The following is a 15,716-nucleotide window of genomic DNA, read 5'->3' on the forward strand; positions in this document are numbered from 1 at the left end:
CTACAAATGCTAAAAATATGTCTGCCTTTCCTTAATCTGTATTCCAAGACAAGTTGTAGGGGCAGTATTGCCTTATGTTTTCAAACATTTCTATGGAATCCAAACTGGTTTTTCCCAAGGTCAGCTTCTACCAGTTTTTCCATTCATCTGTAATGTATTCGTGTTAGTATTTTGCAGCCATGACTTACCAAACTGATCGTTTGGTAATTTTCATGTCTAGTTTGGTAATTTTTACGTCTGTCACCACCTTCTTTCTTTGGGATTGGAATTATTATATTCTTCTTGAAGTCTGAGGGTATATCACCTATCTCTTACATCCTACTCACCACATGGTAGAGTTCTGTCAGGTATGGCTCTTCGAAGGCTATCAGTAGTTCTAATGGAATGTTGTATACTTGCAGGGCCTTGTTTCGACTCGGGTCTTTCATGGCTTTGTCAAACTAGTCACACAGTATCACTTCTCCCATTTCATCTTCATCTACATCATGTTCTATTTCATGTCTAGTTTGGTAATTTTTACGTCTGTCACCACCTTCTTTCTTTGGGATTGGAATTATTATATTCTTCTTGAAGTCTGAGGGTATATCACCTATCTCTTACATCCTACTCACCACATGGTAGAGTTCTGTCAGGTATGGCTCTTCGAAGGCTATCAGTAGTTCTAATGGAATGTTGTATACTTGCAGGGCCTTGTTTCGACTCGGGTCTTTCATGGCTTTGTCAAACTAGTCACACAGTATCACTTCTCCCATTTCATCTTCATCTACATCATGTTCTATTTCCATATATTGCCCTCCAGTACATCGCCCTTCTATTGACCCTCTATATAATCCTTCCACATTTTTGCTTTCTCTTCTTTGCTTAGAACTGGTTTTCTGTCTGAGCTCTTGATATTCATCCAAGTGCTTCTCTTTTCTCTAAAGGTCTCTCTAATTGTCCTGTAGGAAGTATCTATCTTACCCCGTAGTGATATGTACTTATCCTACTAAGGTATGTAATTCACCACACTCATACATACAGAGTGCCTGTCCTGCTTTTCCTGATAACATCCTCCTGTGTAGCCTCTACCTGGAGATCTGTATGGGGGATTATTTTACCTCCAGAATATTTTGCCTAAGATAATTTTTTATAGTAGAGCTGCATGCTCTTGAGAAGAAAAAAAAAACAAACACAGCTGCAGTTTCCCTTTGCTTTCCTCCACTTGCAGTATTGGCACAGGAAGTTGGTTAATGCTACAAGGCCAGGTCAGTTGATCATACAGACCATTGCTCCTGCAACTGCTGAAAAGGCTTTTGCCTCTCTTGAGGAACCATGTGTTAGCTTGATTTTTCCTCAGATAATACGTATTTGTGTTTGCACTTACTGTTTTCAGTATCGCTCACATGCCAGCAACCCTACCTTGGCAGTGTCCGTGGTTCGTTTGGTGTGGGGGCTGTGCACTATTGTTTAAAGTGCTGTCTTGGAGCAGAAGAAATAGTTTTAGCATTTATATTTGTAGAATTACTTAGTTATCTGTATGAACATAAATAACAATTCTGCAATACTGTATTGGTACACATACAAAGAAACAGATGAAAACTGTTGCTATGTCTGAGATTTGAGGCTGTAACTCCTGGTTTCAGGATCAGTTACTTTAACAATTACCCTAACCAAGCATGCCTCCAGGGCTGCCAAGGGGATGTCAGTTGTGTGTTCTCATAGATTTTCATCTTAGGTTCAGGATTTTAAGGTCAGCGACCAGCCAATAATTTTGTAAAGCAGTGTGACACAGTTCTCCATAGAAGTAGAAACAAGAAATGCATTTGGCAGTTGGGTGATTTGTGAGTGCTGTTAAGTATAAAAAATTTATTATACAGTTGTCTGTAGATGAGTGCATATGATAAAAATATAATAATCATAAAATTGGTGGTTCAGATAACACTGATTGCTACCAGTTCTTTTAGTTTTATTTACGTTCCATATGTAAAACAAATGGTAATTTTAATTCATGCTGAACCATACTTTATTAAAAAGTTATTTTTAATTATAAGTTACATAAAATGCAAGTATTGTTGAAAAGTTACAATTTGGTACAAAAATGGAGAGCATCAAATGGAAAATAAAGAAATCTCGCAAAAATGTATCAAAATTTTTGTTTTAATATGTCGAATGTTGAAAAAAATGTAATTTTTACTAAACTGTTACAATTCAGTATTTGTTAAATTTGCGAGTTGTTAGTAGACTTGGAAGTTTCCAAAAATTAGTAGTTCTTACTAGAAGATTCGAACCAGAAGCTTTTTCATTAAGGTACTTTTGTGCTATAGTCTCAATTACCAGCAGTTGTGTTAATTATTAGGAAATATTTTGTAGTTGACAGCACTCAGAAATCTTCTGATCTTCAATGTCAAATTTTTGTCATTGTTTGGTATCTGCATAGTGCTGGTTTAGGGAATTGATGTTCCAGCACAACTCCAAATACTCTAAATCTGAAGGAAATTAAAGAGGATGATCTGAAAGATACCCTTTTCAGTCAAGTTCTTATTCTTGCAGGGATGTGCCCATAATGGTTAAGGTGATAGCCCATAAAATGCAAGAAATCCAGGTTTAACTCATCAGTGCAGCCAAAATTAATTTTTACATCTGCTGTTACATAGATTATTCTCTAATATTAGGTAGTCATTGGATCAAATTGTGAATGTTTCTGATCAGCTTAAATCATCTGGTATTCAAAATTGTATTGCCTGACGGCATTACAGCAGAATTGTGAGTGAATAGAGCAACTGATTTTAATTAATCAAGGACTGTAGGATCCATTTTTATTCTTGCAGAGGAACTGCTTTCTTTCCAAAATCATTTAGGAGAACAAAATTATCTGCTGTTCAGGCCTTTAGCTCCAAACATGTTTCCTGTGCCTCTTCTTACAAACTGAAATGACCTGTGCATTTTTATGTTCCCATGAAAAGCCACTGTTCCATAAAGTAACACTTCAATTGCCAGAGGTTGTTCTGCAAGATCCACTTGTTTTATTTAATCTGATGGCTGCCACTTCAGGTCTAGTGGTCTACTGTGTAAAAAAGTTTGGTTTTTCCTTCTCCCTTCTGTCCCCACCTTAGTCAATTTTGTATCTGTCATTTTAGTATCCATGCTGCAGCCAATAATGTGAAATGCATTTTTATGTTCTTTAGTGGAGAAACTTTGTAAGGCAAAGCATTGTAATTGACTTTTGTGTTAATGTCTTCTGTTTTGCTACCATGTGCATCATTGTCAACTTGGCCTTGTAGAGTTGTCTTCGATCCATTTTCTAACATTTTTGTTCAGAAGTTGTGGGGTTTTCATTTTTTGTTTCATGTTTTGCAAGATATGATCTTGCTTATAAATTAATGGAAGGCTGCTTATATAGGCTGTCTTGGTGGTTCTCATATGTTCAACTTCTGGTTGGCCATGGAGATTCAGAGGATTTAGCTTCATTTGTATTTGCTGTACAGATCTCACCTGTCATGTAACTATGTAATGTTGTTAACATTTGCAGGTCCTCACTGTATTCCACAACATTCCCCATGCTGGGTGTATTGGCTGTTACATCATGTTTGATCACCTTACCGGGTTTGTTAGGCAGAAGTATGTTCCTGTCTTTCAGAATTTGTTTTTAACAGTAGCAATCTGTGATGCTTCAGTAGTCCAGTGCTCATGTTCCAATCTCTGTATTTAGAGAATTTATTATTTTGGGCATGTTTATTGCTAACAGAATAAATATTTTCCTGTTGTGTGTGTTTTCTAAACAGTTACACAGGCTAATTTTTGGAAAACATGTTTTGTAGATTTTCACAGGAATTTTCGTTCACAGCTGTGCTAATGTCACAGGATGTGATTTTGAGATGAATGAGTTCAGATTGTCCTCTGGAAATTCAGATCTATGTTTTCCATGGATTCTCTAAATCTCTTCGAGGAAATGGATGGACAGCTTCTGATAAAATGGCATGGCTCATGTTGCTTATATTTGCTCAACCTCATGTCATGTTGTACTTCATTGATGTAATTTTCCTCATCTTTCTCCCCATCTGAAGGCATGCATCTTCAGTTATGTAGCTGACAAGTATATATATATATCCTGTCTCTGCAGTATGATGGAGAAATTCGATTTGTTTACAATATTTACCAGAGTATACCTTAAGCATTAATCTACTATGATGGGTGGATGTTGGAACTCAAATGGTTTCTTTTCCACATCACATTTGACACTTTAAAATTATTTTTTCCTCTCATTTGATACTTATCTGCATGCAGATTTCAAATTCCAGTAACATGCAATGAGATTTATCTCACTGTACAGTACTGATTTTTCAAGATAATAAATGTATTACTGCCTTTGTTCTGTGGTGCATCTTTCTAATGGGTCCTCTGTATGGAATATCAGATTTTGTAGCTAATCATTTCTAGTTTTCCTTCCAGTATTGTGTGTATAATGCCACTGTTAGTTAATGAAACTCTGGATCTGGTCTTGAGTGCTTACACACTTTTCTAAGAGTAAGAGGATTGCTTCTTGAATGGGTGTGAGGTTACAAATTCAAGTGTTTTGGGTTCAGTCCCAAGCATCATCTGTCACTTTTTCACATGCAAATTGTCTATGTGGAAAATGACAGTTTCCATTCCAGTGTGAATCTCTAGGTCCTCATGTAACTTACTATGTCAGTGAGTTCAGAAGTTGGAGGAAGCCAGTGGCATACCACATCCACTAAGACAATGCCTAATAGAGCAGTAAAATGTTAATAACTAACTCCAGGTTGTTGAAAGCTTTACTTTTACTTTGGGTTTGCATTTGTTTTTGTGACATTAGACATGTATTTTCCTCAGTACCAAAATTAGGTGACACACACTTAGATCTGCATTTACCTGCTTATTGTCTTTACAGGTTATTTTCTAACCTAAAAAATGCATTCTGCATCTAACCTGCTCAAGGTATCAGCTGTGTAGAAGTGCCCTTAAGAAGACAATCTGAACCCTCATCTTTACTGCCCAGGGTTAGCAAAAATAGTCTTCTGCTCTTACGTATTAATATACAGTCTTTAAGAAAGAAGTTGGAAGAATTGCAGTACTGGTTAGAAACTTCCAACTGTGGTATACTTAGTGTAAATGAGCACTGGCTATATTCATCAGAAATTGACCTCAATATTCCATTTGGTTACTCCTTAGCTAGTAGTTACTGCAGATCAACAATTGGACATGGGGGTGTTGCAATATATATTAAGAATAGACTAAATCTACAATACTTTACTATTGATGTCACAGACCTGTGTATAGACACCATCTCTGAGGCTGCAGTTGTACATATACCTAAACATAATATTATTGTTGCATCTGTATATCTCACACCATCTTCTAGTGAGTATGAATTTATAGTAAATTTAAAAAAACTGTTAGTCTTACTAAGCCTAAATATAAATACCAAAGAATGTTAATTTTTGGTGATATTAATATGGATATTAGGGTACAGAGTCATATCATATTGGAATTCTTGGATAGCCTAAGAGCTTTTGATTGCTATTATCTAAATGACAAGCCTACAAGATATAATGCATGCTTAGACAATATAATAAATAATATCCATGAAAATAATGTTGAAATTGTAGTAGTGAAGTTAGGCCTAGCTGACCATGATGACCTATGGATTACAGTTCCAGTCAGCATTCCAGATGAACAACACAAAAATGTTAGACCTATGAATGTGAATGCAACATAAGAGAGTTTAGAACTAGATTAAGGTCAGTTAACTGGAATGACATCTTATACAAAGATATGTGTGTGAATAACACAAGCAAATTATTTATAGAGGAAATTGCAAGAATATTTGATGAGTGTTGTCTCAGATTAGTAAAAAGACAGAATAATAACCGAGCTCATAAACCACAGAGACTAAATAATTGGTTTACGCCATACCTCAACAGCATCAGGATTATGCTTCTTATGTTTAAGGACAGATCTCATAACAGCAACGAGTACAAAGAGATGTACATTAGAATAAGAAAAATTTGTAGATCTGAAATAAGTTTGGGAAAATGTAGGGTGAATGATAACTATATTCTTAAATCCAGAAACAGCTGTAAAGCTGCCTGGGAAGTAATTAAAAGTGAAATAAATAGACCAACAACTCAACTAGCTATACCCATAGCCCCAGATATCTTAAATTCACACTTTAACTTCAGTTTACAACAAGATTTGTCTCCCCTCAACGCCATGCTTGATGCTAAAACTCTTTTAGGTTCAAATAAGTATGTAGTCCATAAATTCTGCTGGGCAACAGTAACTGAAAATGATGTTAGCAAAGCAATAGGCAAACTAAGTAGTTCCAGAGCAGAGGACTTCTATGGTCTGTCAAACTATGTCATAAAGAATATATCAAGTGATCTTCTGCCCTCTCTAACCACTCTCATTAACCATATATTACAGCAAGGGATTTTCCCCGACTGTTTGAAAATAGCAGTAACTATTCCCATATTTAAGAAAGGAGATAAATCAAATCCAAGTAACTATCACCCTATCTCATTAATCCCAATAATATCTAAAATAATTGAAGACTGTGTTCACCAACAAATGAATCACTATTTTGAGAGGAATAATTTGTTAAGTATCTCACAGTATGGATTCAGGTCTAAACTATCCACAGTTAAAGCAGTTGAAAATATTGTTAGTGATATATATATGATGGCTTTGAAAATAAATTAATCTCGTGTGCTACTCTCCTAGACCTGAGTAAAGCATTTGACACTGTATCTCATAGTACTTTGATCATGAAATTAAGACACTACGGCATGGAAGAGGACACCCTGAAATTATTAGAATCCTACTTAAGCAACAGAGTACAATTTGTTAGTGTAAATGGGCAGCTGTCAAACCCACAAACAATAAAAAGAGGTGTGCCACAGGGCTCCATACTTGGACCCTTCCTGTTCGTAGTGTATGTTAATGATATGCCACAGTATTTACCCTGTAAAACAGTCCTCTATGCAGATGATACAACTTTTATCAATTCAGGACACACTCTTGAATCTGTACGAGAAAAGATTAATACAATATTTGAAAAATCAGTTCATTGGTTTAGTGCAAACTCCCTATTCATAAATGAAACAAAAACTAAGGAAATATTCTTTAATTTGAAGGTATCAAACAAAGAAAATAAGTCCGTTAAACTGCTAGGAATGATCATTGACCAGAAACTTAGCTGGGATAAACATATCACATACATCTGTTCTAAACTTGCACGTGCTATGTTCCTACTTTATAAGCTTAGGAGTAATGTCAGCCAAAACTTACTGCTGCATTCATATTTTGCTTATATCCACCCCCATCTTTCTTATGGTATTCTGCTCTGGGTAAATTCTCCCAGTTCAATATCAATTTTTAGATGGCAAAAAAAGCTCTTCGATGTGTAGTGGGTTTATGTCCTAGGGATACATGCAGGGAACATTTCAAAAAACTTAACATCATGACAGTTCCTTGTTTGTACATCTATTATTGCTTACTACATGTAAAAGAAAACATAGCTCAATATCCCCTTAGGTCATCTGTCCACACCCACAATACAAGACGAAACCACACAATTGATCTGCCATACTCTAGACTGTCTAAGATACATAATAGTTATAATAGAGGGAAACATTCCACGTAGGAAATATATATCTAAAAACAAAGATGATGTGACTTACCGAATGAAAGTGCTGGCAGGTCGACAGACACACAAACAAACATACACACAAGATTCAAGCTTTCGCAACAAACTGTTGCCTCATCAGGAAAGAAGGAAGGAGAGGGAAAGACGAAAGGATGTGGGTCCTTTCGTCTTTCCCTCTCCTTCCCTCTTTCCTGATGAGGCAACAGTTTGTTGCGAAAGCTTGAATTTTGTGTGTATGTTTGTGTTTGTTTGTTTGTGTGTCTATCGACCTGCCAGCACTTTCATTTGGTAAGTCACATCATCATTGTTTTTAGATATATACATAATAGTTATAAATATGTAGGCCTCTAACTGTTTAATATGCTCCCTAAAATTCTACAAACAGTATCTAAAAGTAAATTTAAGACAACATTGGGTCAATGGCTCAAAGGTAAAGCATTTTACTCAGTTGATGAATTTAAAGATTGTAATATGGCAGATTTTCTGTTTTAACATAGAGAAAGGTACCTCTGCCTGTATTAGGATCTAAATTTGTATCAGTAGCTTAGGATAATGGCATAGTGTTATCAACATGTATATGATAATGACATAGTGTCATCAACATGAATATTCCCTGCTTAATATGAATCTGTATAATGTTTTCCTTTTTATTGTAAAATTAATAATGTATAAAATTCCAAATGTGTGCTATTGTACTACACTAAATTTCACATGATTTAGATATACATTGTTAAGAGAATATAACCATCTTTATACTGTAATTGAACTTATTGATGAAGCCCATTGTATAAGAAAATACTGAACAGCTGATAAAGATTCTTATTCTTATTCCTTCTTGACCATAGTGCCCTCATGGGCTTTGCAGAGGTACCCTATAATCTTCCACTGAATAACACAGGTCAGAAAATAGGGAGCCTTCACTGTGACACAGGCAGAGGAGAGAGAGAGAGAAGTTCCAACTTAGTGTCAAACCCAAGTGATTGTAAATAGTGATTGACACAGGAATATAAACATTGCTTTCAGTAAAGAAAAGAATTATAGCTTGTGAGTGGAGTTCTACGAAATGGACATGAAATTTTGTGGTGCAACAAAATTGCTTCATAGGTAGGGATTTGGTGATTCACCAGCCAAACTCACAGGAACATAATTTAGTTGCAGATGATAATCTATCAGTACGTAGAAAGATATAGAGGATCATATATAAACTAGAAATGTAGAAAAATTAGGTAATAGTGAAAAGACATAAACTGTTATGAGATCTAATTTTGTTAGGCTCATTATTACTTGAAACATGTAGCTGAATAAAAGTACTCACTGATGATGGCAGAAAAATGCTGAGACATTTTTGGGCATTTATAAACAAAAAGTTGGCATTACAGGTGGATCATAAATTCCAGCAATTGTAGTATACATTACTCAATCTCACCATTGGAATACCACATCTCAGATGGAACCTTGGCGAATGCAAGATGTTGACATGCGTCTTATGCCCTGTACTTCTATACTCAACACATTATTTTATTGTTCTAATCTTGTTACATAAATAACTCAGAGTTGCTAGTATCATTTGTTGGAAAGATGATGTAGGGATATGCATCAACTTCTCCACAGTGGTGTCACCACATTTCTTCATAGTGGTGTGTATCACTACACAAGGGTGCTGTGTGTCTGAGTCTCACTCTTCTGACACTGAAGAATTTCACAGCGAAGAGCAACCCCTCACTTCTTGGTTGGATGCTGCAGTGAGGCATTCTTGAGTTCCAAATAAGTGAGTTGCATTGGTTTGGGTGTCCAATCAACAGTAATCTGCTCATCATGCAGCCAGTACCCTCCCTTTCCTTTTGACTCAAGACAAACCAACAAGGTCAAGAACACTGGAAAGCTTATGGGCCTGTGCCATCTTGACGGGAACCAGGGGCCTCTGTCATTCCTTAGTCCTAGCCATGGAAACCTGGTAAGTGCTGGTACTTTAGATGGACATACGTTACCTTCAAATGGATTTTGTGTGCCCCCATTAATAATAGTTCCTCAAGTCAACAACTCCTGTGGACAGGTTTATTAGCTAAACTTCACAAACAGTGGTCCACACACTGCACTAGTTAATGGTACCAAGTAGATATTTCTAACATGTCTCTGGACCAGATTGTTGGCAGCCAATGGGAGGATATTACATCATAGGCAATGCACAGTTGTTAACCATCTCAGTCCTGCCATTAACATACAAACTAATCATTTTGTGGATGGCCTTTACTTCACAGCATGCTTTTGATACATGTTGACAATTCTGCTAATGTAATATAATCATATATGTATCTATACAGAACACATGTGCAACTTTGATTTTGAAATTTTATTAACTTTATCTGATATACACTCCTGGTTTTGGTGAGTGGTATTGTCTGCATAGTTGTATCTTCATGTTCTTCTGCTGCTTACAAGAGGTTCTTGTATTGGGGTGTAGAGCAGTGTTCACTGCCTCTCTTCAAATACTATTAACAGCTTTCTCCCAGAGATGGATCTATGTTGTGACAGACTGATATATAGCCCTCTCTGAGGTTTAGGTTAGGCTCAAAACTGACACTTTTCCCTTATTTCCTGTTTTTGTCCACAGTCCTGCTGGATACAAATCAATATCGGAAAGAAAAGTGCAAAAATAATTGATGAAAACCCGGTGTTACATTGTTACTTTTTTTGTTTGGCCACTGCAAACAGGCTGTTTCCCTGAAAATTCACTTTGATCCCACTCTAACATCTGATATGTCAAGGTAGTTGTTAGATTAAACACTGTTTGTCTTTCCATTGAATTAAAAATATGTCATTGGCTACACAAATCGGCTGTTCAGCCATCATAACTTCCCATTACAGGCTGCAACAGGTGTTACCAATATACACTTAAGGGTTGGAGAGGGGATGGCCCATGAAAAAGTTGTACCAACTTATCTTGGATTGTCATATTTTCCTCCAGGGTTGCAGATGCATAACTTCATTTCCTGTCTGAGGTGTTTTTTAACTTTATAAATATAAAGAACTTTTCAAAGAACTTATGTGGCTTCCATGTGCAAAATAGTAGTGAGATGCATTGAACGAGCTTGCAGCATCAGTGTCTCCACATTCACACTGGGCAAAAACAAAGTGCCATCTTCAAACTTGCAGCTGTCAAGACATGTACTTGATGCAGTCATCTACATTGTGCCATGACTCACCCCACACTACTGTAAACAGTAGTTTCCTTATTGTGGTGGTTTGTAACATTCCATGGTGTCAAAAGACCCCTGTGTCATAATTATGTGTCATATGAACCAAATTACGTTTCATGTAATTGAATGTTCTGCTGTCAGCCGATTCTAATGGATACATTCAAATGCCCAAATGATATTTGGAGTTTCTCATAAATGGCCAGTTCTGTTTTCTTCCAGATTCTATTTATACTATATTGATTGAAATAGGCTGAAAGGGGGCTGGAAGGACTGGAACCACCCAAAAATAAAATTAACTTAAATTCCAGAATGAAAATCAAGAAATGCTATTGTGATGTGTCAAGTGATTCGATGTGAATTCCATTTTAACAAGTCATAGTTCTGACTTCCAATAAATATTATTAATATCAGGTCCAATGTCTAAAAAGGAAACAAAGTGAATATTAGCATTATACAGTAAGAGCTTACACAGTAAAAAAAGTTAAATAGCAGGGTAGAGGAATAGAATTTAAAGCTAATCAAATACTATAACAGAAAGCTTAGGTTACATAAAACTAACTTTTGTTTTGTAAAATTTTATGTTTTACTTTATAAAGGAGTTAGCATCTGAACCAGTATTTAACATGTAATAAGAGAGCTTGCAGTTGATCTTGGACTTATGAAAAGAGTGGAGAACTCAATAGAATTGTATTACAAGCTTGAAGCCATTGACCACATCACACTTCACCAAGCATTTTGCAGACAATTGGCCAGTTTCTCCTGCTCCTGCACACTTCAAACACGAAAGATTCTCTATTTGGCTTCATTCATACAGCACACAGTTCAGTTTAGTAATGTTACTGGAGTTTCTCAGTCATGCAATTGCAAATATCGTAATAGTAATTCATGTTGGCACCTACATAAACACTGTGAGTAATCAACATCTTCCATTCATTAGCAAATACAGTGCATTCCTGTGCAGATAAATTTATTCAATTCCTCACAATAATGAATAAATGATGCATTAAAACAGTAGAAATTCTAAATCCTGACGTGCTCAGTGCCTTGTGTCAATGCTGGTGACTGGGACCATCCCTGGCAGAGTTGCCTCAAATCAAATTAAAACTGTGGCACACTGTTTAAATGTTCAAATAATGCATGAAATGGGATGACAGTGGTACTGGTGAAAAGGAGAAAATTACCATGATATTTTACATGGCATGTGTAATTTTTTCCATGAAATGAAATGGTATTACATAAGTGCAATTTTCTTTATGAGCCAACTATCCACAATAACATATCTCCCTTGCAAAATGAACAAAATTTTAGTTATGAAAAATAACATCTTTTGTGTGTGTGTGTGTGTGTGTGTGTGTGTGTGTGTGTGTGTGTGTGTGTGTGTGTGTGTGTGTGTGTCTGTGTCTGAAATAGCAGTGGCTGCTTGGCAAGGATGGAATAATTTCTGTTGTTTGGTTGATGTCTGATGTGTCTGTCTCCAAATTAGAGTCTTGGTTTCAAATGTATGGATCAATTGGAATGAAAGTAAATCTAATTTAATGTGACACATTTTATGGTTACCAAATGCCAGTAAGTGAATACATGTGACCAATAGCTTCTGAGCCCCACGTGATGTGTAACCACCAATCAAGTGCAAGGGACAGAAGCTTTGAATATGCCATTCTTTCATTTTTCAGTTTCTTGAAGGTCCGCTAAAGATTGTAACATCTAGTCTTCATATAAAGCAAGACCTAGAACTGAAACAGGAGGATGGCATTGAGTGTGATGTAAGTTTCCACATTGGTGATGCATTGTGCATGAAGTACTGTATGGATATCATGAAATGCATTGGGTGCAGTAAATTTCAGTGATCATAAATGATGAAACATTAAAACCTAGGATATTAGCACTCCTCCAGAATGTTCATAGAATTTCAATTGACTGTAGGTATATTGTTCGGTTGTGTGTAATGGTATTTGAATGAAACTTTTGGGAAACATAAGTTTATTAACTGTAACCCATGGTAATTTTATTTTACATATAAATAATGAATTCCTCAAATTCGTTCTTGGAACAAATGTACCAAAGATGACTTCCTTGCAGCAGCTGTCAATTTATTTCTCTCTGTCAGAGTTCTATAATAGAAAAGATGTAAGATGTAAGAGGTAAAGCAATCAACTGTAAGCAGTATGTTATCAGATAAGTATTGTATTTCTCATACTATTTCTTTTCGCTGAAGTATTTAATGAAAAACAAACTGCATTACTGAAATTGTTTGCTCTGTGTAAAGACAATGGGTTTATCCAGTATGCATGGCATAAATTTACAGTGTAATGGAACATTTCTTATCCCAAACTGCTTGCAAAGAGAAAACATTGTGATAGCAAGAAATTTTTGTGAACAGCATTAAATTTAGTACAATTTTTGTGAACAGCATTAAATTTAGTACATTATGGTGATAGTCTGTGAAATTCCATATTAGTTTAACTATCACCGTAGTGTACTAAATTTAATGCTGATGGTTTGTCAGGTCTCCAGCCACATGGTAGCATTGATATCACATGATGTTTCAGGAAGTGTCATATTACCCATCTTCTGGCATAGTGTAAAGATTTGTGGGGAGTGTGCTATTTATATGTGCCATCACCCCCCTCCACTAGACCTCGGGTGGCTTTGGTGGTGGGGATGGTGGCCGCATTCTGTTCTCGGTGTAAGCATTATGTCTGTGTCCACAGCAGAGGGCGTTGACGGTCATGCCCCCGATGGATTGCTGCTATCGCAGGGTTCCATGCTGCGCTGAGTTGGTATCCATCTTATCTGTTGATGAGATTGTCATGAATCCTTATTTCTGTGGATTGTTTGATAATGCTTTCCCAGAAGCCAGATGCTCAGCACAGTACTTTCGTGTTTTCAAAGTTGATGGGGTGTTCTTCATTTATGCTGTGTTCTGCTGTGGATGATTTTTATGTGTGGTCTAGTTGCACACATCTGATATGATCTCTGCAACATTTAGATATACAGTGCTGTGTTTTCCCAATGTATTGTTTTCCGCATTCGCATGGTGTGCTGTATATACTCCTGGTGTGTCAAGGTTCAGCGGATCTTTGGTAGAACCTAGGAGCTCCCTGGTCTTTGATGGTGGTCGGAGAGTGGTTTTGATAATGTATTTGCCCAGAAGTTGTGCAATTTTGACCAGGAACGGAACCTTGTACGGAAGGAATGCAAGACGTTTGTCTCCTTCTCCATCATCTTTTTCTGGGGTTCTCTCTGCTTCCTTCTTTTAAGTGCCCTGTTGATCTGCATTTCACTGTAGCCATTTTGGTGGAAGACTTCCCTCAGGTGTTAATGCTCGGATGGTAGGCTGTCTTTGTCACAGATCGCATGCACCCTATGTACCAGGATGGTCAGTACTGTTTGTCTCTGTGCTGGATGGTGGCAGCTTGTTGTATGAAGGTATAGGTCTGTGTGTCTTCTTCCTATGTACTGCATGGCCTAGTGAACGATCTGCCTTCCTCTTAATTAAAATATCAAGGATGGGGAGCCAGCCATTTCCCTCCATTTTCATTGTAAATTTGATGTTCGGATGGATGTTGTTGAGGTATTCCAGAAAATCATCTAGCACCTATTTGCCATGTCCACATATGACAGAAGTGTCATTGACATAGTGGAAGAAGTGCTTTGGTTTCTGTCTGGCAGTTTGAAGGGCCACCTCCTCGAAATGTTCCATATAGAGGTTTGCAATCACAGGAGCCTGTGGGGAGCCCATGGCCACACCATAGATCTGTTCGAAGAATTCCCCATGGCACTGAAAGTAGGTGGTTTTTAGTGCATGTTTGAAGAGCCTGACTGTTTGTGTTCCAAAGTGCTGGGCTAAAAGTGCCAAGGAGTATTGAAAAGGCACTTTTGTGAAAAGCAATGTCACGTTGAAGCTCACGAGTAGGTCTTCCATATGTAGTCACATGTCCCTGAGTATTTTTACGAATTTGGCCGAGTTTCTCAAATGGTGGCTGCAGGCCCCCCACAAGGGGTTTGAGCAGTGTTTCTAGGCATTTAGCAAGTCCGTAACAGTGAGAGTTGATGGAGTCTACAATTGGTCCAGAGGTACCCCTTCCTTATTGATCTTAGGGAGTCCATAGAGGCTTGGTGTTGCTGGTGGTCTGGGGTACAGGTGCTTCTTCATTGGTTCAGGTAAGTCGGATTTCTTCAGCAGAGCTATCGTCTTTCTACTTAATGTCAGGATTGGATCCTTCTTCAGCCTCTTGTAGGCCTCATCTTGTAGCAGCAGGTTTTCTGCTGGTACTCGGAAGTGCTTAATAGCATTGTAGCATTCCCTTGGTCTGCTAGTAGGATAGTTATATCATGGTCATCTCTAAGGGACCAAAGAGCTGCTCGTCCTTCCGCAGATGTTATTTTTAGGCAGTTGAAATCTGTCGATTATTCTGGAAGTTTCCCATCTGACTTCCTCTTCCTTGGGAAGCCCTCGTACTGCTTCTTCCACGCCACTGATAATGTCTCATTTTGAGTTTGTTCTGGGGATGGGGGCAAAATTCAGTCCTTTGTTGAGGACTGCGATCGTGGCAGCATCTAGTTCTTTTCCAGTCAGATTGATCATGGCTCTGATGTCATTTATCTTTTTGTCAAAAACATTGCAAGATATCAATGCTACCACCCGGCTGGAGACCCGAGAAACCTTCATAAAAAGTTTACGCCGGGAAAGCCTACAGTTAAATTTGATGCTATTTACAAAAATTTGTAATACTTAGTAGAAATCTGTTTTGTAACGGTATCCAGCTCTGTGGACTAAGATCAGTTGTGGTGAGTATTAGAATTTTTACTGGGTAGACGTGATTGGAAAATGAAAAAGAACAGAACTCACACATTTCAGATGTGGGATTAGA

The 15,716-nt window shown here is 37.2% G+C and overlaps 1 protein-coding gene across 12 annotated transcripts in view; it reads left to right on the forward strand.

Annotated features, from left to right (window-relative positions):
- Positions 1 to 15,716, forward strand: part of LOC126426817 (zinc finger protein 665-like) — a 555,446-nt gene that overhangs the window by 429,553 nt on the left and 110,177 nt on the right. For 4 of the 12 annotated variants that reach the window (XM_050088832.1, XM_050088829.1, XM_050088830.1 and 1 more), the window contains one exon: positions 3,509 to 3,582. The exons of 6 other annotated variants lie outside the window; for them this stretch is intronic. Coding sequence is in view for 1 of the 6 variants with exons in the window: in XM_050088833.1 (XP_049944790.1) it covers positions 5,773 to 6,699 (927 nt within the window). In the remaining 5 variants the exon portion in view is untranslated. Of the gene's footprint in view, positions 1 to 1,372; positions 2,107 to 3,508; positions 3,583 to 4,888; positions 7,717 to 15,716 lie in introns of those variants that run through there. 2 more of the 12 variants (XR_007576430.1, XM_050088833.1) reach the window with 2 other exon arrangements.

This window comes from Schistocerca serialis, chromosome 11, assembly GCF_023864345.2.
Source record: "Schistocerca serialis cubense isolate TAMUIC-IGC-003099 chromosome 11, iqSchSeri2.2, whole genome shotgun sequence".
Lineage (NCBI taxonomy): Eukaryota > Metazoa > Arthropoda > Insecta > Orthoptera > Acrididae > Schistocerca > Schistocerca serialis.